The sequence below is a fragment of the Taeniopygia guttata genome, chromosome 9, assembly GCF_048771995.1.
Source record: "Taeniopygia guttata chromosome 9, bTaeGut7.mat, whole genome shotgun sequence".
Lineage (NCBI taxonomy): Eukaryota > Metazoa > Chordata > Aves > Passeriformes > Estrildidae > Taeniopygia > Taeniopygia guttata.
Genome location: NC_133034.1, coordinates 10,417,819 through 10,444,475, shown reverse-complemented (window position 1 = coordinate 10,444,475; position 26,657 = coordinate 10,417,819). Strand labels below are relative to the sequence as shown.

The window sequence follows — 26,657 nt, the reverse complement described above, 5'->3', positions numbered from 1 at the left end:
TTTGTGCACATTGCTGCTCCTGAAAATCAACATGGTTGATAAATCAGTAAATCAATATTCAGACATAAACACATCTGACAAACTAGCATAATTCTGTCACTGGTATCAAGTACAGCTGTCACTGAAGAAACCTAAGACTGTAAAGAATTTTGTTTCTAATTGGGTTTCTACTAATCATGGTGCCTTTCTTGCATTAAGGATTCTTTGAAGTCTGGGAATTAGATGTAATTCCTAATACGTGTAAAGTATAGAAATTTATACTTGTCTTCTACTAAGAGGCTGGTTGAAAGACAATGTCCATGCCATTCTCTAGTTTTATGACAACTTAGTTATTTCTTATTTGGGTTGGGTGACTCTAAAAATGTTTGCAGACTTTTTATCTTACTCACTTAAGATACTAACTTAAAAAAAATCACTGGATCCTCTTTGTCTTATGAACAATTATAAAACAACTCAGGCATTTTCACATTACATGCTAAAATTAGTAACTGTGCATGTTGTTAATTGCTAATTGAAATACTTCCAGTGATGACTAGTTTATCCGGACTGTTCTTTCTCATAATACATCTCTATCTAGAGATAGCCAATGATTTAAACATTGTATGAAGGAAAAACTTATATATATACAGAAGCTTTATATACACATACACATACATATATACATATACATATACATATACATGTCCTGATTGGTGATCAACTGAAAAATTGTCAGTGATTAAATTTGTTTTCTACCAAAGTACTAATGGTTAAGTTTGGGTTTAGGAAAGTTGAATATGGTGGATCAGTTTTGGAAGAGCCACATGCCCCATTTTGCTGTGTACAACCTGAGTTGCCAGAACAGCAAGACACACCTTTCTCTTCCTGTGCTTCTGCAGTTAGCTGCACTCTTTGCTGTGTCATGATCACTGCCCTGGTGTCCTTGGATCCTATCCTAATCCTCCAGGATTATGTCTATGTGAAAGTCCCCCATGCTGTAGGATTTTCATAATAGCGGCCCAGAATGTGTATATCTCTGTAACACTGTGCTAACAAAAGGGCATCCCAGGAAAAGTATTTTGACTGGTACCTCTGCAGTGTCTCTCAGTGCTACTGAACAGACTGTTTTGGGTACCAGAAACCTGATCTGAAGTGCCATTTAAAAACAACTAACCTTTAAACTAGGGGGAATTTCCCTGATTTGGGTTCTCACTCAGTTGCCTGGAAGTTCAGAATTACATGCCCATAATCAGTCAATAATAAATACCTTCTGCCATTGTTGTAGCTCTTTCCTAGGCTGTCCCTATCACACATAAACTGTACTATGATTCATGCATTTCCTGTTAGTTTTCTAAATAATTCCAAGGAACTGGACCTAAATGCCAAATAGAAGTATAATAAACATTTCAAAACTAATTGAAGGTTGTTATGCAATGGTAAGTCTGAGAATTGTACCATTTTCTGAAAAAGCTCCGAAATAAGGATGTACATGTACCCTGATGTATAATGGATAAAGTATCTCCAATGTAATATTCATTTATATTTCATGCAGTCATTTATATTAATCAATATACTAGAAACAGAAGTACTCTTCAGACCCTACACTGCCTCACATAGATTATTGCCCATATTTTCTATACTAATGTATGATGATGAACAATTTTATATAGGATTATTTAATATTTTCTTTCATGCTACAATTCTTCTGGTTTTTAAAATTTGCTGTGTTCTGCTTTACACTCTGACACAATAACTTTGCTCTCTGAGCTTTCGTGGAGACTACCCACTACAAGATAAAAGATTGGTTTATCTTATTGTTAGCTTTCTAGAATGCAAAACAACTACTTTATCTGCTTTTCTGTCTGAATCCTGCTCTGGGGCTGGTTCCTCAGAGTTTTGCATTTTCCTCAATCCTGTCTTGAAATTGTAAAAAATAAATGGTTATTAAAAGCCTCGGGCATTGTACAGTACACAAGCCTAAATATTCAGAACTTTTGGTATTATGACTTTGCCTTCCATTTGCCCGTTTGAAAATATTTTAAATTTCAATATCAAAAGTCTTCTTTATTATAAGCGGACAAGATAATGATAATTGAGGTTTAGCTAGAGAAAAGCTGACCATGGGAATAAGAAAATGAAACTGCCATGGCCATACTTGAATGTATTGATACTGGGCAAATTGAAAGGAAAGTAGAAGCTATTTGCTTCTACTTTCTTCAGCAAATAGCAGAACTTTAATTTAATAGTTAAATAAAACCATAATAGCTGTGCATCAGTTGTTCTATTGGGTTTTAGAAGAGCTTGTGTACCTGCCATTTTTAATTCTCTCAACCATATATAAATCTGTGCAATAAATAGATTTACACTCATATTCATTAGCAAGAAATCACTGTCTGAAAAAAACATTTTAGTCACTACTGCTAGTAGTGTATCATTACAATTGTTTACATCACAATGAAATTTTGACTTCTGTTCACTTGGGATTGCAGTCTTGTAGTCTCTCATTATGCTGTTTATCTTTTGTTCTTGCATCAGAACTCAAAAGGACTCTCTTCCATAGGACACTATAAAAATGTGCTGCTAAATCTCTTTGCCCATACTTTGTGCTATTACACCTAGACATTTCAGAACTGTAGAACAGCTAATGAGGCAAAACATCATTAGTGAAATATGGCAGTAAGTGTTCTACCTGACTTCTTAGATTCTTTTTCCCCTCTTCCTTTTTGGTGGGCCATAAAATCTGTGATTTCAATTTTCATTAAAGACATAGTAAAACCTTTCCACCATTTCATCCTCTTTTACAACATTGGAAAATTGTTTCCTGGAAAACTCCTGCAGTGCTGTATCACTAGCTTCCAAAAATGCTGGCTGCTCTAGTAGAATTTAGATAGTTAAAAAAATGTTTGCAGTTAGCACTGACCTATTGTAAACCTGTCCTGTGCTGACCCCAGAGTTTGATCCTATTCAATTCTGTTGGCTTTGTTTTTAGTTAAGTAGATTTGGGAAGCAAGCATCTATTCATGAGCCAACCTGATCTGGCTTCTATGGGGTCATGTGAAATGCCTGGATCAAAGTGAATAATAAATATAACTCAGCAGGACCAATGTTCGTTCTTTTGCAGATGAAACAAGAGGTTTATTTTTATCCTAGTGTAGGGGAGAATGCAGCAAACAGAAATCTAAGAGGAGGGCTTTACACTTTCTGACACTTCAGATGTAAGGAGTAAGCATACCCAAGAGATGCTGAGTCACTTGGGTGTCACAGGTAAGTTAGGAACTCAGATGGTATCAGTCACTGCAAGGCAAGAATGCACTACCTTGAGGTAAGAACGAGCAAAGTTACCTGTGAGTAAGTCAATATTCTGGCACTGCTTCTCTTGTAACATCTCCCCAACAGATCTTGTGAGTTGCCAAATTTCCTTAGTAGGTTCCATAGGTTATTGGAGTTCAATTTACAGCACAGTGTAAACATATTTAAAATGCATTAACTCTGAAAATTGTGCAAATTCTGTCTGTTTTGGGAAGTAAGAGGCATTTATTAAAACACTTTTTTTTCATGTCAGTATGCAGTGGCACTCTGTTATTCACATGGAATATCCAGTATTTGTATTTGAATTTTCAAGTTGCACACTCAGGAAATAAATAAGTAAAATCCTTCTGCTTGGTCTCAAATTCACTATCAGAGATGCATGTACACTAGCATCTGAGGAAATCTAGATTTCTCCCATTATTTGTCTCCTACTTGTTGATCAATTTTTCCCAGTTATGCATTTCACTTACATTCACTGAGAAATTCACTGAGAACCATATTATGTTTTTCTATAAAGCAGACCAAAAGAAATGAGACCCCCTAAATCTATATACTGAGCAGACCACACTTTTTTTTTTTTTCTAATTGAGCAGAGGAATAGGCAGTTCTCTGACTACAGAAGTTAGGATTTCAGCTGGTAGGGAATGGATCCTGCTTACCAGAATGTGGAATAGAAACAGAAGCACTCCAGTCTGTAAGGAGAATCACACCAATCACTGCAAGGTCTCTTTGAAGTTGTTCATCATACACAGTGCCCAGCTACAGCATCTGTAAATTAGCATTTTTCATATTAGGCATTTTTCATATTAGTCATTTTTCAAATTTCAGAAGTTTTGACCCTGTTAATTATCCTTCCTTTTGTTCTTGAGCATCTTTCTTTTCTAATACTTTTGGTTCCCCTGTCCTACCATACTGAAAATGTTTTTTTCTCAGTTGCTGCAGATTTCTAAGCTCTTCTACATCAAGCAAGATAAAACTCTACATAACCATTCTCTTTTACATATTTAAATCAACCAAAAATTTTCAACAGTGACTTCAATAAAATGGTACTGAGCAAAACTCAGTTTTATTTTATTAGCTAAGCTGATGTTTGATTTGTGGTCTATTTCTATAATACCTATGTTCTATTTGTTGCTGTCTGTTTTCATCCATTAGCAGTAAAGAGTTTCATTGCTAAACTATGATTTGCTGAGTTTGTTTAACACAATAGTGACACCCACTGGCTTATTGGACAGTTTTTCTTTTCATAGTCCCACAGAGTTAAAACACAAACCTCCGTATACATTGTGAATGCTGTTTTCATCACTTCACTGTGATTTGTCATACTTCTGTGAAGTATCACTGTGAATACTAAACTGCATCATCAGGGGTTTTGTTCTTGTAGCACATTATATCATTAAAAATATAATAAGGTTGCCAAATATGATAAGTTGCCAATTTTCCCAGTAGTTTTCAGCATACTTCAGATGTTCTTTATAAGAAAGATAGACTATTTACAAGGGCCTGTAGTGACAGAACAAGGGCTAGTGGCTTCAGGCTGAAAGAGAATTTAGGAAGAAATTCTTCACTGTGAGGGTAGTTAGGCCCTGGGACAGGTTGCCCAGGGTAATTGTGGATGCCTCATCCTTGGAAGTGTTCAGGGCCAGGTTTTGAGTGACCTGGTCTAGTGGAAGCTCATCCTAACCATAACAGGGGGTTTGGAACAACTTGATCTTCATGATCCCTTCTATCCCAAACCATTCTCTGATTCTATGTAAAGTCAAGCTCTAAGTATTATTATTGCATTTACTTGGCTAAAAGTCTATGAAAAGAAATTATCTAATTTGGTATATTAAAGACAAGATACTGGATTTAATGCCAAATTGTGCGATTTCTCAGATTTATCTCATCTTAATCAGGTTTATATTTAGAAGAGGGTTTGTTCTGAGTTTTTTTTAATCTTGGCTTACATGAAAATTAGCTGGTTCTAGTCTTACACAGTGAGGAGTAGAATTTATCCAGAAAGGACTCCCCTCCAAACCCCTCCAAAGCTGTGGTTTTGCTGTGTAATTTACAGCTCTTCCAAAAGGGGAGAGGACATGGGTGGAGTTTAGAGCTGCAGCAGATGCCCCGACCTCACTAAGTAAATTACAAAATAAAACATCTCTCCAAATGCCTTAGTGAGCACTCCTCTCTTGCCTGCTTTCCTTTCCTTCTTGTTCTGTCCTGCTCCTGGTGAAATGAGAAAGACTGGTTACAAGCCAGAGTCCAGTGCACAGTGGAAAGGGCTGCTGTATTATTTTCCTACAATCTGTGTGGAGTTGCTGGGCAGTTTCACTTTTGTTCTTATGAACAGAAGGTAAGTGCATTTCACAAATCACTTGTACATCTCCATAGCCTGTAACATAGGATACTGTCCTCACTGAAGGTGATAACTGGGCTTCTTTTGACTTTTTTGATAATGAGAAACGAGACAATTTACTTGAGTAGCGTGACTTTTTTTATTTCCAATTAAAAATCCTTTGAAACATTGTGCTTAACTGTGAGACAGTTAAGTGCTCAAGACACTCTCAAAATCAGATGCTCTTCAGTCTCATGCATTAAAAAAAAAAAAAAATTCCAGTGTATCTTGGCTATTGCCTTTTCCAAACAGCATTAAATGTTTTGTTACATGATTCTGAAGTACTTGCAGTCTTAGTCTTAGGAAGAATAGTTAATTAAAAAACAATATAGCCTTGTTTTGCTTAAAGTCAATTTCTTACTGCAGGTCAAGCCCAGGATATGCTAAAATAACAGACCATGGTCTTGGCATGGTAGCTCCTGTCCTAGACAATTAACAAGGCACTGAAAACCTAGAGGAATTTATTGGCATCAGATGGCAGAGTGGGCATAATATTCTGTTCATTTTATCTGAGCTAATTTGTCATTTCCACATGAGCATGACTACCTTCATCCTCTTTATTTTTACAGCTGTCCTGAGACTGTAATGCTGTGGTAGTCACATTGGATGGGCACAAATAATAGATGTGATAATAGATGTTATGGCATGGTATCAGTTTGGTCTTAACAAAGCTCCAGTCATTATCAGTCTTTGAGCTGAAAGAAAGAGACAGAATCCATCAGCTTCATATGGCATGCTAAAGTTGTATCAGCTGCCAAACCCATTGTGAATTCTGAATTCAGTGACTGTTCTATGACTTCACTGCCTTCTACTGAAGACCATGAAGTCAATTAAATTCACAGGGTAGCAGCAAATGAAGACATTTTATCAACCTAGAGGACTACATTTCCTGGAAGTGTTTATTTTTTAATTATAATGACTACTATAGAATTCCTACAGCATCTCAGCTTTTATTCTGAGTGCAATAAAAATCATGTTCTTAACTGAAACTTATCCAAAGAATAGAACATATTTTGAAAATTTTATCTTTCAACTCTTGAATGCAGCACATACACACTATTAATTAAAAATACTGAAGTTGGTGCAGAAACCTGTTGTCAACAAAATGCATTAAAAGACAAAAGCATTAAAAAAATAATGCAAAACATCTTATGCTTTTCTTTTCCTGTTGATGAAAGATGCATTTTGCAAGGTAATAGCTAGTTTACAGAACTAAAAAGCCATACCACTTCCAATAAATTTAATGGTTCAAACAGTTGTATCTTATTATATTATTAGTCTGATTCATTTCACTTGCACTCAAAATAATGCTTTAATTAAAATGGTTGTCCAAATATTTTTTTTCAATCAAGTATTTAAAGGGCATAATAACTACCTTAGAAGTACTTCAATTAATAAATTCATTCTAACATAGAATGAGCAAGGCTCTGTGAGTAGACTGGCTGCAACTGTCCATGCAAGCAAACACTCAACACCCAGAATCCTGACTGTCCATTCACTGTTAACAAGGATGCAGAATCATCAGCTTTTAATACCAATAGAACTTAATTTGCATAATATTTTACAATGCTGAAATTCTGGTATCCCAAAAATTGTAACTGTTAGAGAAGACAACATGCTGAGTCTGCCCTTGAATTTTTGCCAGTGACTTCTCTGGAAGCAGGATCGAGGCTGGAGTGAGAGGAGGGAGTAAAGATAAATGGAACATGACTCACATGAGAATTCTTTGTTTCAGGTGATCCTTAGTTCTAAGTGTAGGACTTCTTTTCCCAGCCTGTGGACTAAGTTCCTGTTCATAACTTAAGGGCCAGTGGACATCCAGTCCTACTTCCACTGGGCAGGAACCTATAGTACATTCCTATCCAAACATATAGTAAATTACCTTCTCTGTTGTTTTGTTTATTTGATTGAGTGATGCATACCATACATTTTTTCACTTATTTTCACTGTCAAATCACAGTGATTCTAAAAAGACAATTAGAAAATAAATAAAAAGTAAAAGAAGCATAAATACCTGCTTGTAATTCACAAGATTTTGTTCAGATAGATTCGGTCTGCTGAAATGTTTACACTGAGAAGCAAGCATTCAGTTCTTTTGCTTCCTGAAGCTACATATCTTCTTAAAATCATCCTTCATTTCTATCTTTTCCCTTCCTTCAATCCATTAATAAAAGTAAAGATAGAATCTGTTATTTCTGTGAATATTGAAATATCTTTTACTGCCCTCAAGTGGTTCAAAGCCATATGGTTTTCTCAGTAATGTGTGGGGTTCCATTTTGCTCTCTTTTAAAATACTGGATTATAATTAACTATAATAATTAATTCTACACTGTAATAAATTATTGATTATACATACTGTGTAACTAATAGAATTAATTATATTTATAAGAATTTATTATAATTAATGGATGAAGTCTGGAAACAGTATTCAGTTTTGAAACAGAACAAGCTATAGGTAAACAAGGATAATGAAATAAAATTTAAAAGATATGTAAAAGAAATAAAGACCTGCAAATACATAGATATTTGTAGGGTGGAACTGTAAACAGCTCAGATGTGAAGCCTGATTAGAAAGCTTGCTTCATTCAGCACTTTGAATCTATGATTGCATAGTTGTTGAGCATGACAGAACAAAAACTGCAACACATCTGAAACAACTCCACACCAGTGTTATAGACTGAAAAGTCCAGTTGGCATGGGAAGTAATTTTGCTTTAGGAGAATGTATATTACCTTGGAAAAGTTAATAGAAATCTATGGAGATTGTATGGTAATGAAGGTACAAATACTCAATTTAGAGCCATTTATAGATAAATTACATTCTTCAATCTCCCAACCCATTTTAACACAATCTATTAAAATTGATGCTTTCTGTAAACATGTTAGCTAATAACTATTTTTTTTTTTCCTCCAGGAAATGTCGCAAATTTTATGTGAGGCACTAAGATATGAGTGATTATGAAAAATGTGAGCTAGGAAAACTTAATTGGCATATCATGACTTGAAAGAGGAAACTCACTTGATTTGTTCTAATTGTGCACAAAGTCCCTTTGGCTAAAATGAGTCCTCATTTTTTCTGGTGGGAAAACAAAATGCTCATTGAAGTCCTAGGCTTGCAAAAGGTGATATTTAAATTGGTGGAGCCAGGAAGATTTACAGGTTATCCCAAGCATCTCAGAGTGGTGGTCTTGGAGACCTGATGAAGGTGAAAAGAAATTATCACCCTCAGCAAGTTGATAAACTTGAAGGTTGTGTTCCTACAGCACCTAATTCATGAGACAGTTTTGCAGGCTGTCCAGCAGCTGTTTTGAATCATGAATATTTATACTTTGTAAGCCTTGTTTTATCCACAGGGTGATCTCTGAGTTGCTGTGGGGGTTACAGCAGTAGTCATTCACTTTGGACTCTTTTCAGGGTCAGCCTGGTGAGCTGGGAGCTCAAGGTCCAATTGGGTCCTTGGGATCTACAGGACCAGCTGGTCTGCCAGGGGAGAAAGGACAGAGAGGTGAGAATGGGAAGCCTGGGCCAGCTGGAGAAAAAGGTGATAAGGTAGGAAACACCACAGATAGCTCTTTTAGGTGTATACAGTGTGTAATGTTAAATGTTGCTAAGTGACACAGAACCTGAATGACAAAAAAATGTTTGCCAAACTATACTCTTGCTCACACAAAATTCTCTCCGAAGTTAATTAATTCTTGAAAATTTAATAATTAATTCTTGAAAAAATATTTCTGGAGTTTTTTTGCTGTGGATTGTGAAATTAAAGTTGTCATAAGACATAAAATATGAACAGACAGACTCTGATTGGCACATACCACATCATCCTCCTTAACCTCAAAGAACGTGTAGAAATGTGGAGCTGGAGGGAACAGTATGGTGCTTTTAAAAATGCTGCACTAAACAGAATTTTATTACCACTTAGAGAGTATAAATTGAAGTTCAGATTAATATCTTTCATATCTGCACAATCCCTGGCCCTTGGTACCTCATATTAGTTTTAATAGTCTAATTTGACTCATCTCAGAGTGAAATCACTAATGTCACTATCTAGCACACCTAAAATGTAAATGCTGTAACAAAAAATGTACTGCTGGTTTTATCAAAATAGGAGCAGGATTGTGAAGTTATGTACAGAAATATTTTATAAGTTACAGGCAATTTCCCATTCTGTCATTTTATAATCTTTGGAGGATGAATGGCTATTGAGTGTGAGGTGTTTGTACCACCAGTTACATGGGTAACTGTTGGCACTAGTCTTCTGCTAGGCCTGTTGAAGTTTTTTTTCAGATATTTAATTTCTGAAAATTATGGCTTTTGATTCATATTTCAAACAAGACTGGTTTTATGTTTCTTGCTATATAGTACCACACATTATTGTTTTTCATTCTAAGTAATGACCTCATCAACTTTGTTTTTTCATGTCACCTGTTTTTAGGGCCCAACTGGAGTCCCCGGATTTCCTGGTTTAGATGGTGTTCCTGTACGTATAAAACAAATATTTCTTTATAAAAAATTACAGGTCCCATAAATTTATAGCAAGTCCTCTAATGGAATAATGCACTCACTAAATTGTTTTGCTTTATACTTATTGATATAATGTCTCTCAGAGAGTTACAGGTTTTGAAAAAATGTAAAAAACTAGGTTAACTTCAACTATTGATAGCAATAGTTGTTATTGTTTCCTATTGATAACAAACACCACAAATTCCCGAAGAGGTAAGTACAGAATTTTCGTACAGAAGTGGGGCAGTGAAGGCAGAGACTACCCATGGCCATGGAGAATTGCCAGAGCTAGGCTTAAAAGCAGAGCATTTCTTCACTCAGGTTCTATAGCACACTGCAGTCTGCTTGGTCCATTCTTAACATGTCTGAAAATATCTCAAACAATGCACTGGTTTTTGTTCAAACATTCTGATTTTTGCTTGTAGTCCTTTTGCAAGAAGAAACCCAACCACTGAGTGCAGTAATTTTAACCTGAATAGGGACTGACTAAGGGAAGTGGGTCCTAAATATGTCTTTATAAGCATGTGATAATGTATTTTCATGAATGTCTTCTTCAGTGTGAAAATTGGTGAAATAGTATCTTAGATAATGCACTGCTTAGATTGTGCAGTTCTAGCACTCTGCTAGAAATGAATTCCTGTGATGCTACCAGTTTCATATGGATCAAACCAAGTTAAAATATTGAATTTTGAAAGTGAAAATAGAACCAAAAGCTGAGTAGGTGTTGTAGCATCTGTTTGTCAGCTGTCCACATTTGACAGTGGGACTGTTGCCAAAATGTCTGGACAATATAGAGGTCATAAGCCCAAAATGCGGCACAGAAAAAAATGTATATTCTTTTTGCAAAAAATGTTGATTTAAAAACCGTGTCCACAAATTAGACTGAAGCATTTCCAGAAAACAAGAAGGTAGAATTGACAGAAGTGTTTCAGGGAAATGTCCAGGAGGATACTTTCTTGACAATTTTTCAGATTTCCCCCCAAAAAATAATTTTAGGTCATAATTAGTATTTTGTCCTTACAAAAATATTTAATTCTGTGAAAAATAGGTTTTTTCTCCAACAGGAAGACAATTCCAAGAAAAATTCCATTGTTTCATTGCCCAATTCCTAATTTTTAGTAGAATTAATCCTTATCTGGACACTGGTTAGTTATTGCTAGATTAGAAAAAACACAATCTCTACAATTATTGTGTTCCTGAGTCAAGCTGTGTCCTCTTTTTCACTTGTTTTATCCTAACAATTAAAAAATATGAGGCTGCTTGAAATTACTTTTTTTTTGGTAGGTTTTTTTCAGCTTTATAGCTGTAGTGGATCTAGTGCTGGCCAAATCGCCAGTGCACCCACTAGAATTATCTACTCATTTTCTGCTGTGAGATATGGATTAAGAGGAGGGCAAAATGGGCTCAAAACTTTTAAGGTTATAAAGAAAATTTTATTAAAAGAATTTAAAGAATTAAAAGAAAAATAAGAAAACCAGAATAAAACCTTCAAAACACTTCTCCTCCCCACACATCCTCTTTTCTTTCCCACTGACAATGTAAAGAGACAAAACCCGAGACTTTCAGCCTTTCTTTAGTTCTCTTAGGGAGGGAGTCTCTCTCTGCCATGCCATGGAGACTTCTCCCCAAGAAACAGTTCTCTTGTGGCTTCAGTGTCACAGCGAATCAGCTGCCCGGGAAAGGAAAAATCTGTCTGCAGTGTCAAAGCCCTTCCCATGCCTTGCTGCTTTCCCACAGCTGCTCTCATGGGCCATGTCCACTAACTGGGGCACCTTGGCAGAAATCTCAGCCACGCCGTGCCACGCCGCAGGCTGAGCCCGCGCAGCCTGGCCCACCCACTTACCTGTTCTAAGGCCAGAAGCCAAGAGAGTTTTTGAGTTTTCCCAGGCTTGCTCGTTTTTAAATGTGTTTTTCCACAATGGTAAATTCTTTTAAGTGGTTTAACTGGGTGTCAATCTTCAAAACTAGCCAGCTGATTCTGCCAGGGCCCCCCAGGGAACCACCCCTGCAGCCCATGGACTACCCCCAGCTGAAAACCAGGCTTTGTTAAACCAGGACAACAGCCACAGGAAAGCCTATATACTAGAGTCTGTATTCTCTAAGAAGATGGAACATTACTTTTTCACTCAAGTGAGAACATAGTCTGGTCCTCTTAACCAGTGTTAATATAACCCTGTTATATTTGCTATGCATCAAAAAAAACCAAATAAACAAAAGACTTACCTCATTTTTTCTATACCACAAAAAAAATCTATTCAGAATAGAAGATATTTCTAATGCAAAAGAATATGAAACCAGAACCACCATAAGAAGCTATCTCATTCACATCTGAGATATATTTGTTTCTGAACTGTCCTGTTAATTTAAGAAGTAATTTCTCATTAATCATGGTGTATTTCTCATAAATATTAAACTGTCTTTCAGGGCCTCCCAGGAAGGGAAGGACCCAGAGGCAAGCCTGGTTTGGATGGCTGCAATGGCTCAAGGGGAGACCCAGGATTCCCAGGAGAAAATGGTTATATGGGACCAAGAGGTCCTTATGTACGTGAAACGCATTCCCGCTGTGCATGTGCATTTCCCCTCCAAGCTAACAGCTCTTAAAATGACTCCTAGACTGAGGCATCAGCTTCACAGTGCTGCACAGGGAATTCCTAGGAATTCTTACACAGGTTAATAGGAGTGAAACATACTGCCTTAACAGACTAAGCTTGAAAGTGAAATAAGCTTCTATATCCTTGAAGATATATGTCTGCCTTGAGAGTTAAATTCTGTTTTGTTTCCCCAGAATTGCCACTCCAGCTGAGAAGGAGTAGCTTGAAACCACCATACTATTCATTAGTACTTGAAATTTCTTAAAAGCGTTACTAGTAGGGACATACATGAGATGACTTTTTCTGGTACAATGGAAAGTACTTTAAAATTATTTAAGTAGCTGTGTATGACTACTGAAGATAAAAAGATTCTTGTCATTAAGGGAAATAAGTTACTGTAGCTCCAAAGAAATTTTGCCGAACTGTTCTAGTCACCAGTCTTTGATTTTTTGTGGAAACAAGTTTTAGTTCTGAATAAGAGCTGATTAATTGGTCTAGGAGCTTCCCTGAAAATTTTTAAGCAACACAATAAAAACAACTGCACTTTACATGAAAAACAAAATGTGTTTTGTGAGCGCTAAATAAAATGCTAAATAAAATGCTGAATTCAGACATTAGAAAAATGTGGAGTGGGTGCAAGAGTGTAATGATACTATCAAAGATAATAACAATTAGAATAAAATACAGGTTCATGCTATGAAAGACACATTATAAACTTATTAATAACCTCATTTGTTATATGTCTTAAAGTAACTTGTTACATCTGCTGAAACTCTAATTTCACCTGTATTTTCTTTCTTACTATGGCCTTCAAAATAGAGTTTTACTTTTCATAATTAGACAAGTGAGATAAAGAAAAAATGGAACATGGGACAGCATAAATTCTACCAGTTTCAGAAGCATGGTCTTTGGCAGGCCTGCAAAAGTATTTGCAACCTACAAGAATAGGGAGACACAATAGGCATGTAGCCTTGGATTGCATACTAAAATTCCAGTGCAAATTCATTTAGCTACCCAGAAAAACAACAAAGTAACCATATTTGCTTGTGTGCAAGAATGCTCTTCCAACCTCTCTATGCAGAGTGCCTATTTTTAAATTGATTTGTTGCACCAGGTACTAACTTGCCTGTACGTTACAGCCAATATTTTTGTCTAATTCTTAGAATTCTAATTCTTTGTCTAATTTATAACATTGTCCTGTATAATTTTATTTAACACCGTGTACATATACATCAACTTTACTTCATTGACCTTGCTGGAAAATAAAGTAATTTCTTAAGCCTTACCTAAGTCATGTAGAAGATAACAAACTGAATCTAACAAAAATGTTTTATTATACAAGAGACCACATGTAAAATAACTAAAGATAAAAACAACTTTTGATTTGTTTAATGTGTTCCCTAGCAGCTGTTGTTTACCTGTAATCTGTATCCAATCTACTGTAGCTATATCCAGCTGAAGACAGCTGTAACTCTTCCTTGTATTGTACCATTCCAGGGAGAAATACCTTCCCTGTTTCATTCTGACTGCAGGATTTGGACAGCCAGTTTATGATATCATGAACACTGTACCAGTACAGTTTTAAAGGGGTTGACAGTGTCCCATTTTATTGAACTCAGTAGTCAGATCGTTAACTTAGTTAAATTTTATCCACTGTATTTGGATTTCAAATGGAAAAACTTCAGAAATAACATCTTTATATATCTGTTCTTCAGATATGTGCATATCATGCTCTTAACAGTAGATTGAGCATTGCAGTCAAATTTTGCAAAATATATAATCTGTTCATGCTAATTCAGATTGAGTTTTTAAGGGTGCTACAATTAGCAAGGTTTTATAAAGGACCCACAGCAAGTACCATGGGAACTTAATTCTTAAAATCCAGGGCTCTTAGGTATCAGTTTTCTCTTATAAACAGAAACAGGTTTCCTAATAGATGGAAATATTGAATACTATGCATCTAATACAGTCCATACTTTTATTTTTTTTATCTGTATGCAGTATCACTTTAAATTCTTCTGAATCACAAAATCAACTATCATGGAAGGCAGAGTGCTAGTACTTAAAGCCTCTGCCTCCCTGAAAGAAACAGAAGGCATATTGGTGCTAAGGACAAGATTTGTGAAGATCGTAGAATACTGAAGGACCCAAGTGCTAAGGAGCAACTTAACAGAGCAGGAGTCCAGAAACTGTGGGAACCTGGTTTGCTCAAGTGTACAGCAGGTTTTGTTAGATAAAATGGTTATTCATGATCCTAGTGGATTACCTTGTGATACAGGGGCACAAGAAAGTTACAGCCTGAGAAGTTATCATACATTCTCCATGAAAATGTAGGATATCAGTAAGTGGATCATGTTTTAAAATACTCTTTTTCTTTAAAGGGAATTCCAGGGCAAAAAGGAGAAAAAGGAAATTCAGTGTATATTTTGCATTTTGGAAAAGGACTTCCAGTAAGTATCTGATTGTGAAAAAAACCATTTATCTGTAGGAAAACATGTATGGTAAATGTAATTGTTACATTACTCCTCACTAGTTATAAAACTTAGTGCAAAAAAAAAAATTAAAAACACGTATACAACTCAAACTCAAATAGCTAGTTTATGATCTTAATATCTGTAAAGTTAGAAAATATCCACAAGAAAGCTTGAACTGGTTACTGCTTCATCTGCTAAATGATTGTCATTACAGGGAGAGAGAGGTGATCCTGGACCCCCTGGCATGCCTGTAAGTACAGTCAGTGGGTTCTATAACTGCTTTTTGTCTTGAAGATCTTCAATTTTTTTCTCCTTAGTATGGTAAGAAATATTGGGGTTTCTCTCTGCCTGCCTTAAATAGCAGAATTCCAGAATAAAGTCTGAGAAGCATCAAGTCTGTATAGTTTGTTCCCGTGGCCAGTTCATGTTGGCTGAAAGGGCGTAGAAACAGACCATCCACACCTGCATTAGCTGTGTGTGGATATTCACAGAATATTCTCTCTGTGAAATTCAAGATGTGAATTCTTCTTCTACAGTATCTGATGCGTCTCCCAAGAATAAGTAGCACTCTATCATATTCCAGTCATAAGAACATGAAAGAAGAAGAGAGTTTAATTTTGTTGCTGAGTCACATTCTTGATGGCTTTGGGTTTCTCTTGTTAAACCCTTTAAAAAAGTATTCACTGATGAATTGTATCAAGTCCCTGCACTGTAGTACAATTGCTGGCAAAGCGAACTCTCAGTGCACTAATAACCTAGAACTGTGCCTTGTCCAGTATTACCTAGAAGCTGGTGCTGGCTGCTCTAGTCACAGGGAGATTTCAGGCATGGTGTAAGCTTTGGGCTGTGGGTGGAATCCAGTGGCCAGTAGGCTGAGTCCAAGGTGTTTTAGAGGGGCTGGGTTTGTGTAAAAAAGGGTAAGTTATTTCTGTGTTCACAAAAGACATTTTTCAATCTTTTCCAGGGACCTAGGGGGTCAAGAGGTACAACAGGCCCATCTGGATACCCAGGCCATCCAGGCTTGCCTGTAAGATCCCCACAGTTATACAGCCTTGCCTTAGGATATGCATTCATTCTTGTCTACTCATTTTAGAACTTGCCTTAATGTGAATCAAAGCCTAAAAGTAATTTTTGAGGCAGGTAATAAAACAGATTTTTGCTTTACCTTATGAGTTTGGGAGTTGAGGAATATGTTCTTCCTTCCCATGTCTGCATGAACATGTTTCATCCTGGCAGTCTGTGGTCATGGAGAAATGCTCCTAGTGCTCTCTCCTTAACCCCTTTTCCCAAGACCACCTGTGGGAGACAGGAAAGGGGGAAACAAGAGGTCAGCCCTCCTGAAAGCAGTCACCAAATGAAGTAAATTGCATTTTGGAATAGGTACACCCCAAGACAAAAGTCTGCCTCCAGGTCCTATGAGCAAGAGGAAATAATTTTCAAAACCTGTCTCGAAATCAGACATATTGACTTGTCTTCATTCTTTTTTCAAGGGTATTCCAGGTTACCCTGGTTTGCCAGGTGAACAGGTAGGTAATAACTTCTGAAGCTGTTAGTGAAATAATAATTTATACAAGTATTTGAAATGTTCCTTTTATTTGTTATCTAGTTTTTTAAAAGAGTTACTTGATGAAACTCTAATGTTAATATTTTCTGATCATACTGAAACTGTGTACATTCTTTATCAATTAGGGAAATCCAGGGATTGGAGTGGATGGACAAAAGGGGGAGCCGGTAAGAAAACAAATAATATTAAATTTATTATTGCTGTAGAGTTAGAAGAATAATAGTCTTATTTAGTTCCCTGGAACCCATATTCAATTGTGGCTTTGTGTCCTGCTAATCATGTTAGAACAGAAGAAGTTATTGAATCAATTAACTCTGAGCAGAAGGAATTCCTTCAGTGAGCTGCAATCAGGAATCAAGCACATTCTGAAGATTTTGAAAAGCAACAATCAGTGCTACTTAGCATTTCCATACATTCTGAACTGACACTGCCTAGGTAATCACAACAGTATTTGTGATTACTTAGTGACAGGGGCTGGACCAGATCAGTCCCTGAATCTCATCTCTTGCTAAGTGCAGAACAGATGTCAAGGAAAGGGTATAAGAAGCACATAATAGTAGTTCTTTCCCAGTCTCCACCTATATTAGCATACTCAGGATATATAGAACCAATGTAGAATATTTGATATTTCTTCTATGAATTGGTCCAATGAGTTCTTAGAATTTGTGCAAGTGTCTAACATACACAACTTTCCACAGCAAATCAATAATTTAATTTCACATTCACAAAATCATGTGCTCAAAGGCTTTAGTCTAGAACATGAGAGACTGTATGTACACCTAAGAGATTTGACAGTCCTGTAACTACTATCTTCACAGCAGATTTGGAGCAGGAGCCAGGCGTTCTCATTTATTTCCTTAGCAGTAACATCACTTTTAATGACTCAGGAGATTAGACTGACAACCTTACTCATCTGGGCAGATGGTAAAGAGGCTTACAGATCTCAGTGCAAACCTTTATCTGCAGGTCATGAGTACATTTTCAATGAGTACAGAAATAGGTAGTGCTATGGTACAACAGGAAAACAAGCTGTGTGTCACTGAAATCTCTGCTGTTGCTTTGGCTTCCACAGGGCGACATCGGGCTGCCTGGGCCGCCTGGGTCACCGCTGTTAGTTGGACCTCCTGGAGCTCAGCTGTTCAAAGGACAAAAGGTGTTAATTTGTCATCATATTTAACAGTGCTCAACTTGGCAAGTACAATCCTGTGATGTAATTTTTGCAAGGATGGCATAAGACATACTTATTTTCTGTAAGAAACCACCAGCTGCAGCAGAATCCTGTGTTCAGCACCCTTCCTACAAGCTTTCAGGAGAGGACAGGACACCTCACGCGTATTTTAGCTCATGCTCTGGAGGGAAGACTGTCTTGATGCAGAAAGGAGATACTGCCCTTGCTTTGGTTTTCTTCAGTTTTTGTCATTAGCAAATAGTATTAGAGGCATCTTGGTAAATTTGATTACTGTGCTATTGAATCTCTTTGTGGCTCTTCACTAATACTTTACTTATTTAATACAATATAGATTTTGCATATCACTGGCAACTGTACTCCAATCTATAGTTTTGAAGTAACCCTAAGTCTTCTAGGGTGCTCTCTTTAATATAAAAATTAAGTGTGATTTTGTTGCCAGTTTTTATTGCAACTTTTATCAGAGAATCATGGAATCATTTGGGTTGGAAGAGTCATTAAAGATCAGCTAGTCCCAATCCTTCTGCCATGGGCAGGGACACCTTCCACTACAGCAGGTTGCTCAAAGCCTCATCCAAACTGGCCTTGAACATTTCCAAGAATGGGGCATCCACAACTTTCCTGAACAACTTGTACTTCTTCAAGATCATACCTACAATAGCTACAGCTAAGTGGCTTGGAACATTAGAATGTTTGTAACCCATGTTCTTTTTAAACAAGAACTGTGTTACAGAGCCCTATACTGTTACAGAGCTCTCTGCATCCTCAAGTCAGATTTCCTCAAATAGACAAATGAAAAAGTGAAGCTGGCATTGCCAGCTCCTTGCAGCCTCAACTCAGGGAACCAGTAGATTTCACATGTTGGACCCTGGGCTTTGATCATGCAAACAGCTGCTATACAGGTGTATGAGGAGAGGGAAAGGACCAACAGAACCTCCATAAACTCCCCACGTTCCTGGGAAGTGGGACATTTGCTGCTCTCCAACACGACACAATCATGGCCATGTAAGCAGCCATTCAGACTGGAGCTGTGCTCAAAAGTGTAGATTTATGCTTGTGAGTACTTGCATCAAACCAAGAAGAGCAGCAAATCAAAAAAGGAACTACTGTCATACATGTTTGTAGGAACAAAGCCCCGACTTGCAGAACCTTGGAAGTGAAAAGATACATATATCTCTCTCCAGAGTCATTATGCTGTTTTGACAGTGTTAACAGAAATAAAAATAAGTACATAAATGTTTTTCTTACTTTTCTTGTGTTGAGGACACCTAAAGAAATACATCCAGTGCTTAAAAAAAAACTTTTTAACACTTCTAATTCAGAGTAGGAGTTTAAAAAAGTTAAGAAGCACATAGGCATATCCTGCATATTAATATACACAAAAACTTTCCTTTTATATGTAGGGCCAAAAAGGATTACCTGGGGTAACAGGATACAGAGGGCCACGTGGACCTAAAGTAAGTAATGGGACTTTTTTTTCCCCACGGTGCTGACAAAGTCCTTGTGTTGTTATTGTGTTAAGCTTCTAAAGCACAGCATTTTTTGCTGTGAAATTTAATCACCACCTAAATCAGTGTGAAAGCAAAAATATTTCAAAACTCTTTGGAAAATTTTTCTGAGTCTGTTTTACACATACCTATCGAGTGTTGCCTAGTAGCAAAAAGTCAGTGTTGTTGCCAGTTGGGCTGTTGACATAATGGATTGGAACTGTGAAGAAAATACAAGTACAGATTATTTTTCCTCAAGAAGAGAAAGGAGATAATCTGAATGTGTTCTTAATGAGGCATGATGTATATTTACCACAGAAGGTTGAGGAAAGACTTTGACTTGACATTGTGGATATCCCCAAGGGTAGAGAAGGTAGAGTCACCTGTTTGGAGAGAGGGGTTGCTTTTTTCTTTCTAGTCTACATTTTCTTTTCTTTCTGTCAACATGATCAATTTAACCATTGAGGTGCTAGAAGAGGAAAATCCATAGCAGGAAGCTGCCAGATCTCAGAAAAAAGGACGAAATCAAAGACAAAATAATTACTCTAGTTTATGTTTAAAACTTATTTAGCTATGTAGCAGAAGAGAAGAAACTAGAAGCACAAACATCACATTTCTTAGTTGTGAGTCTGGCTCTTTTTCAGAAGTTCATTTTCCATTATAAAAAGCCCACTGTTACTTGGCACTGGAAAAGAGAACAAAGCTAATCTTTTTCTATCAGATTTACACTGAAAAAGATGGGCTTTATATGCATGCTCCAGTACTAGTTGTCTATGTAGATGACAATACATGCACTTAGTTAGTGATAAGCAGGAACAGAGAAAGCAACTGAAGCAACTTAAATGATGCCCAAAACTTAAGAAAAAGTATATACAAATTCAACTGCTGAAATCATATGAAGCTTAGAGAAGAGACCAGAGCAGGTTTTTCAAATAACTGGAGCTACTTAGGCACTGCAGGTGATGCTGTGTGAAGTCAGCCCCAGTGACTGAGCCTCACAAGTGTAACAAGATCCATCAATGTAATGTATACATCATTTAATAAAGATGCATAAAAATTAAAATGTAGGCACACTTCACTGAGCATCTTGGTTAAAAAAACTATTTTAACTGCTCTAGGGCATACTTGGGAGAGGAGAAAAGGGCGAAAAAGGCCTTCCTGGATTCCCTGGATTGCGGGTAAGAAAGTTGCACAATAAATTATATCACAAATTCACTATAATTAGGCAGTTTAAGTTTGCCATTTCAATAAAAACTCAAAGGATTTTTTAAACGAATCTGTCATGCTTCCTGTATAGGAGACTTGCCCTGGTACTTACACTGTTCTCAGACTTAAACATAATTTCATACAGACTTTTCTTGGAAAGAAAGTAAATCTGTATGGTTGTCCTCTAAATATTTAGCACAAAGCTGCTCTGGAATAGCACAGTACTAACACAGTAATTTTAATGTTCTCTGTATGTGTTGATGGCAGTTTTTTACAGCAACTTTACTTGTGCTGGATTTGCCTAACAGTGCTGAAGTGGAGCAGCATTCCACTACTGTGCTTGATGCAGTATGGTAAAAAAAAAAAAAAAAAAGTGAAAACTTGACTGGCTTGCTTTGGTCTATAGTTCTAATTCTTGTCTATTTCTCACAGAAACTATTTACAAAAGCTTTGCAAAGTTTTTGGAAGATATCTCAAGTAATATTTATCTATGTAACATCAATTATCAGCAGTTATGAATAGGCTTAATTTTAAATAAGTTTTTACTGTTTTAGCTTACAGTTTACTTGCTTTTATTAGGGTCATCCTGGTTCTTATGGACCTGCAGGGTTTCCTGGAATGAAGGTATGAAGGCAGAAAATATAAACAGCTCCCTGAACAGCAGGATCAATGATATTTTGTTTTCTGTGGACGTGTGCAGATTTGGAATTTCCACATAATTCACAGCTCAGATTGCATTCTTTCTTTTCTCTTCTGCTACCTGTTGCCACAGAAGGTTTATGAAATCTGTGTCTTTGAATTTCTCTCATTCTGAAATTTGCTAATGGAATCTGAAGTTGGAAGGAGGAGGAAAAGTCAGTGGGACACACATACAGCATAATAGAAAAGTTATGCAGCGTGTTAACTTTTATTTTTTATGGTGACATTGTTTGTGTAATTTTGTGGAGCATGCATGTTTTGTTCATGTTTCTGGCTTGGGAAATTTCAGTGATGCTAAATTTTACTTATGAACTTACAGCATCTTACTGGAATAAAGAACAATAGATGTACGTATATAGGTCTATATCTTGCCCAACTCTAGTTAAGGTAGTGATCATATTGTTCATAAATCCCATTAATGTATCAATATTTGCGTCTCAAGCTATGTTCCAGGTGACTGTTTTATCTGCAAAATTATTTTTCACTTTGTTTTTCACTCTTGCCTACCTAAAGAGTTTGAGTACAGGCTGGATGAGTACATTAGAAAATCATAAAAAGAGAAGCGAGATGATGTGCAGCTGCTTTCCATGCAGTAGTTTAAGAGAATCATTCAGAAAGCAGCAAACCAATTTCAGCTGTATTAAGCAGACAGTCTATCAGAGTCTGCTGGTATGTATTCCAGCTAATTCTGTGCCCCAACTCCATTGAATCTGCTGAGCACTGTCTGAATAACCTGGCAATACATGCCGTGAATTTTCCAACACAGGAGAGTCTGTGAAACACCACCTCCTGTACAAACAGCGAGGTCTCTGTGTACACAATTATAACATGACAGTGTTGTATGACTGGGTTTTGCTCAATTAATTATGTCTTAATAGATTAATCAATTTGTATTTATGTGATCCTTTCCAGGGTGAAACAGGATTTGCTGGATTTCCTGGACAACCTGGCTATCCAGGCATACAGGTAAAAAAATTTCCACACATTCACACCCCACTCCCCTCTGTGCCAGTATTTCCCCCCCAAATGTACCCACTTATCAGGCCATTTCCCTTTATACAGTCATAATTTCTGTATAGGTTTACTGTTTTCATGATAGTTATAGTTATCATCACCATGGTAATAAATAGCAGTCTAAGAAGACATTCCTAGCTGGTGCAGGTAAGAGTGGGAATTCTATTTTACATACCAGAGGAATTGTTAATCCCAACAGTTGCCTGTAAGTATACCAGGATAGCTACCTAATCCATGAATTGTAGTACTCTGCAAGGTTTTCACAGTTGAGCTGCATTCCCCAGGGAGGTGTGGGAGGTAAAGGAAGCTGCTATTTAGTTAATAGTATGATCCTGTAGGTGAGGATGAAAACTGGCCCCAAATGAGGTGGCAAAATTCCATTCAGATGGGCCTGTTTGTTTGCATGATTTACCAAAATCTCTTGGCATGTGTTCAATCTGTTTACTTAAGTAATTGTTCCAAGATGTTTACCAGAATTGCAAGGAAGTGGACTCCTTCACACCAGCTGTGTTTAAACATTTCCTACTTTGGCTCATTTAGATGACACTAACTGCCTTTTGTTTTACAATACTTGCTGCCTTCCATTAGTGATTACAAATGTAGGTGTCACAGCCAGGGCTAAGCAGTAAAACAAACAAAAAATATTTAAAGTGTGGAAGAGATGCTTAAAACAATTTCAGAAGACCCAGGTGTCAGTCTAGTGACACTTCAGGACAAAAGTTTATGGAATTTTCTTCTGCAGGCTGCAGAACCAATGAAATTCTGACTACTAGATCATATTGTAATTCTGGGTAACAGGAAAGACTTGTGTGAATGGATATTTCCTTTGGAATCCACAATGCTAAGGCACACTCAAAAGAAAAAAGCAGTTCTGGATGTTACCCTAGAGGGAGCAAAGCAGCAGTGAGTTTAGCCAGGGGGGTAGCCTAAGGAGTCCTGGGATAGGGTCCAAATCGTCAGCAGTGTATGAATAAAAGGAGGACTGAAATGCTGCAATGCAGAAGGTGGGTGACTGAATCATCAGTAGAGACACCAAGGTTGAAAAAGCTCTTAAAAGTTATTGTCACAGTACAGAGGACAAAAACATTATTGCAGAAATTGTGATGCTAATGAACTTGGCTTAAATATTCTGGAATACAAAAGTCAATGAGTATTTATTTCCCTCTGAAATATTTTTTTTTGAAAACTGCATATAAGCCACTGAATTTTCTTCAAGAGATTTGCACAAAAAATCACCTCTGTTATAAACTAAAAATTAAGGTTGGAACACACTCTACATAATCTGTGGTGACACAAAGAAGTGAACTGTGGCTGGTGCAAACTTGTCATAGGTAATATACAGCTAAAGACACACTAGAAAGCACACAAATATAAAGCAACAGACAGATTTTCGAAGCATGTTTACAAATAAGTAACAACAAACTCATAAAGTAAATAAGTGAAAGTACAATAAAAACATCTGGCTTAGTCACAGACTTACTTTCTAATTTAGGATTGTCAGGAGAATGCTAGACCAACTTCTTCAGTCAAGATTTTAATCATGTGGTCATACCTAAGGGGAAAAAATTGCCCACAGATGTTACTTTTCATCCCCTTTGGCTGTTATCAACTTCACAACAGAGTGATATCATTTAGATACTAATTAAACTGAAACATTACATATCAGATTTAAACAGAAAATTAATTGCAGTCCAATATTCCCAAAATCTAGAAACAAATCTTAAGTGCTTTGTTGTTAAAAAGTTTTCACCCTGATGTACATATTGTTTTAATTTGGGGCCTCATTAACAAACTTGAGACAAGTCATGTTACAGACAGAATAGTGCATTCCTCAGACTCCATAGATTAGCCTACAGCCTCAGTAGCCATCAGTTAGCACTACAAACAGTAAACAAAAGCATGATTAATTGTTGGTAGGTTATGCTAGGGAAATGGCTGAAATCCTGCAGTAATGAACCAGAAAGATTAAATTACAATTGCTAGTGCCCAGAGCAAATGAAATCAAATCAAGTATAGACACAACTTAATAAAAAAAAGGATAACTAATGCAGATATGCAGAATCTTATACAGATGCTGTAGTTTTGATTGGGAAACCATTGGAGAAATCTGATTATTCCTGAAAGGGGCAGACCTATCCAGACTGCATCAACTGTTCAGCTGCCTTCACCAGCTGTTGCTTATGATCCACTAAAAATCACATGCACCAATGGAACAAGAATATGATTAAAACTTATCCTGGGAATAGCATGTCCTTGTGTAGATTTTCTGAAACAAACATGTTCATAGAAAATCCAAGATGCATTCAGATTTAACGTGTAGAGACTCAAAAAAAAAAAAAAAAAACAGTTGCATTGAAAGTACATTTCATCTTTAAAAAATGCTGACTGTTGCTAAAAACAAAGAGTGGACTTCAAGGAATAGTTGCCATAGCTTTTGATGCCTAAGCCTAGATGCTGGCAACACAATTTTTTTTTTTAAATAAACTGTAGGCAAGAAGAGTCTCCTGAAGTTTTTATGAGAAAAGAAAGCAGTATCAGTCGACAAAATGATTTATAGATATCTATGGCATTGTGTAGGAGTGAGTGTACCAACAGTGAAAACACAGCCAATAGGCAGCTGCCAGCCAGAGAGGGTCATTAGCCCTAACAGCCTAAAACAAGATTTTCAAAGACCACAAATTGAATTTATTACTTGAGATACCAAGGACAGACATGTTTGACATTGGCTCATTATTCTTCGGTTCTTTATTTTGTTCTGATTGTGTCATTTTAAAATCAGCATGAAAATTATATAAGACTTGGGCCAAATACATCTATTATACAAATCTTTATTTATCATCATCAAATTAATTTTAAAGCTCAGAATTCTTTCTAAATTTATCAGAAGAGGAAAAATGCTAGTTTTTCTTTCCTGCCACACAGAAGGCTCTTCTGTGTCATTAGGAAAGACAAATCCATGTTCCTGTTTAAAAGAACTAAAGATGACACAAGGATATGTTTTCATTCTGCAAGATACAGTCAAAAGAAACAGGCCAGAGATCAAGAGGGCAGCAGTCAATGACAGAACTGTCTAACTACTGTAGAAATACCACTTAAAAAAAAAAAAAAAAAAAAAAAAGCCAAGAAAAAGGCATAGAGGCCTTGTTTTCACTTGTGTAAGAATGGGTATTCAGTTCTCCTTGTCTGTGTCCTAAAAGGCCCTGGAGTCCAGTCTGGGAATGCAGCCTCACGTGCAGTTCCCACATTGACATTCTTGTTTTCTTAGTTCCCATTTGCTGAAAAAGGAGAGATGATTTCTAATCTACAAAGCAAAAGGTCTAATACAATTTGCCACATAAAAGGCTTCCCTAAAGTCCACTTCACTTGCAACTCTAAGTAGCAAAATCCAAGTTAATTTAGAAAACCTCCAAGCAGAAGTGATTTTCCTCACCATTAGCAAGTACTTTCATGTTTCCCTACTGCAGATATTTTAAACTTCTTGTAAGAGCTTTGAGTATCTCTTATCATTGATAATAGCTGCTAGACAGTGAAACTGTTTTTCTTTATGCTTATCTGTCATAGAAGTAATTTCCTAATCCTGATATAGAATTTTTGTAAATTTTAATTACAGATAAGTTGTTAAATCAAAATATCTCAATTAAATGGATACTGATTTACTGTAGTTGAGTCATATTTACAATAAATGAATGAAATCAAATACAGCAGTCACATGTTCTGAAGAGCCAAATAGATATGTGTAATGGATATATTACTGCTCAGCCACTGGTATTCTGAAAGATAATTATTATTTTAAATCTTTTTGCTTGGTTTTAAGTGCTGCAAAGTGTCAAAATCAAGTTTCCTAGGCAGTGTGTGTCACATTCTTACATATATTCCCACTGTTGAAATATTTAGTAACATTCTAGTACACCATATATTTCTATATTAAAAAAAATATTGTTGGACTCTTACAGGGGGATCCAGGAGAAAAAGGGCCCCCAGGTCCTCCTGGAGCTGTTGGAACTCCACTGCTTCCTATAAAAGGTTACATCTATTTTTCACTAGTCTTTGTGCTGTATAAAGTTCAGGACCTGTTTTGCTGAGGTGTGTGAAAGTGGTCACTAAGGGTGCAGGGGACAGAATCCCAGTGGCCACAGGCTGTGTTTGTGGGTTTGGCCACATTTTTGTGTTTGTCTCACTGATCTTCCTGGAACTATGTTAAACATACAAGTGTCACATTAAATGTTTGTTTGTGTGAAAGATCTTTGTGCTTACATTCACAACTAG

At 36.6% G+C, this 26,657-nt stretch overlaps 1 protein-coding gene and 1 long non-coding RNA gene across 2 annotated transcripts in view; one reads left to right on the top strand and one right to left on the bottom strand.

Annotated features, from left to right (window-relative positions):
- Positions 1-26,657, top strand: part of COL4A4 (collagen type IV alpha 4 chain) — a 67,013-nt gene that overhangs the window by 7,550 nt on the left and 32,806 nt on the right. The window contains exons 5-18 of the mRNA XM_072933496.1: positions 9,082-9,216; positions 10,103-10,147; positions 12,595-12,711; positions 15,143-15,211; positions 15,450-15,485; positions 16,200-16,262; positions 16,726-16,761; positions 16,925-16,966; positions 17,872-17,952; positions 19,389-19,442; positions 20,591-20,650; positions 21,258-21,302; positions 22,290-22,343; positions 26,345-26,414. Of these exons, the coding sequence (XP_072789597.1) occupies positions 9,082-9,216; positions 10,103-10,147; positions 12,595-12,711; positions 15,143-15,211; positions 15,450-15,485; positions 16,200-16,262; positions 16,726-16,761; positions 16,925-16,966; positions 17,872-17,952; positions 19,389-19,442; positions 20,591-20,650; positions 21,258-21,302; positions 22,290-22,343; positions 26,345-26,414 (907 nt within the window). The remainder of the gene's footprint in view (positions 1-9,081; positions 9,217-10,102; positions 10,148-12,594; positions 12,712-15,142; positions 15,212-15,449; positions 15,486-16,199; positions 16,263-16,725; positions 16,762-16,924; positions 16,967-17,871; positions 17,953-19,388; positions 19,443-20,590; positions 20,651-21,257; positions 21,303-22,289; positions 22,344-26,344; positions 26,415-26,657) is intronic.
- Positions 654-26,657, bottom strand: part of LOC115496365 (uncharacterized) — a 57,840-nt gene continuing 31,836 nt past the window's right edge. Inside the window, exons 7-10 of the long non-coding RNA XR_012057427.1 lie at positions 23,872-23,943; positions 19,622-19,692; positions 16,401-16,531; positions 654-4,056 (exon numbers count right to left, since the gene is read on the bottom strand). This is a non-coding gene — a long non-coding RNA (uncharacterized lncRNA). The remainder of the gene's footprint in view (positions 4,057-16,400; positions 16,532-19,621; positions 19,693-23,871; positions 23,944-26,657) is intronic.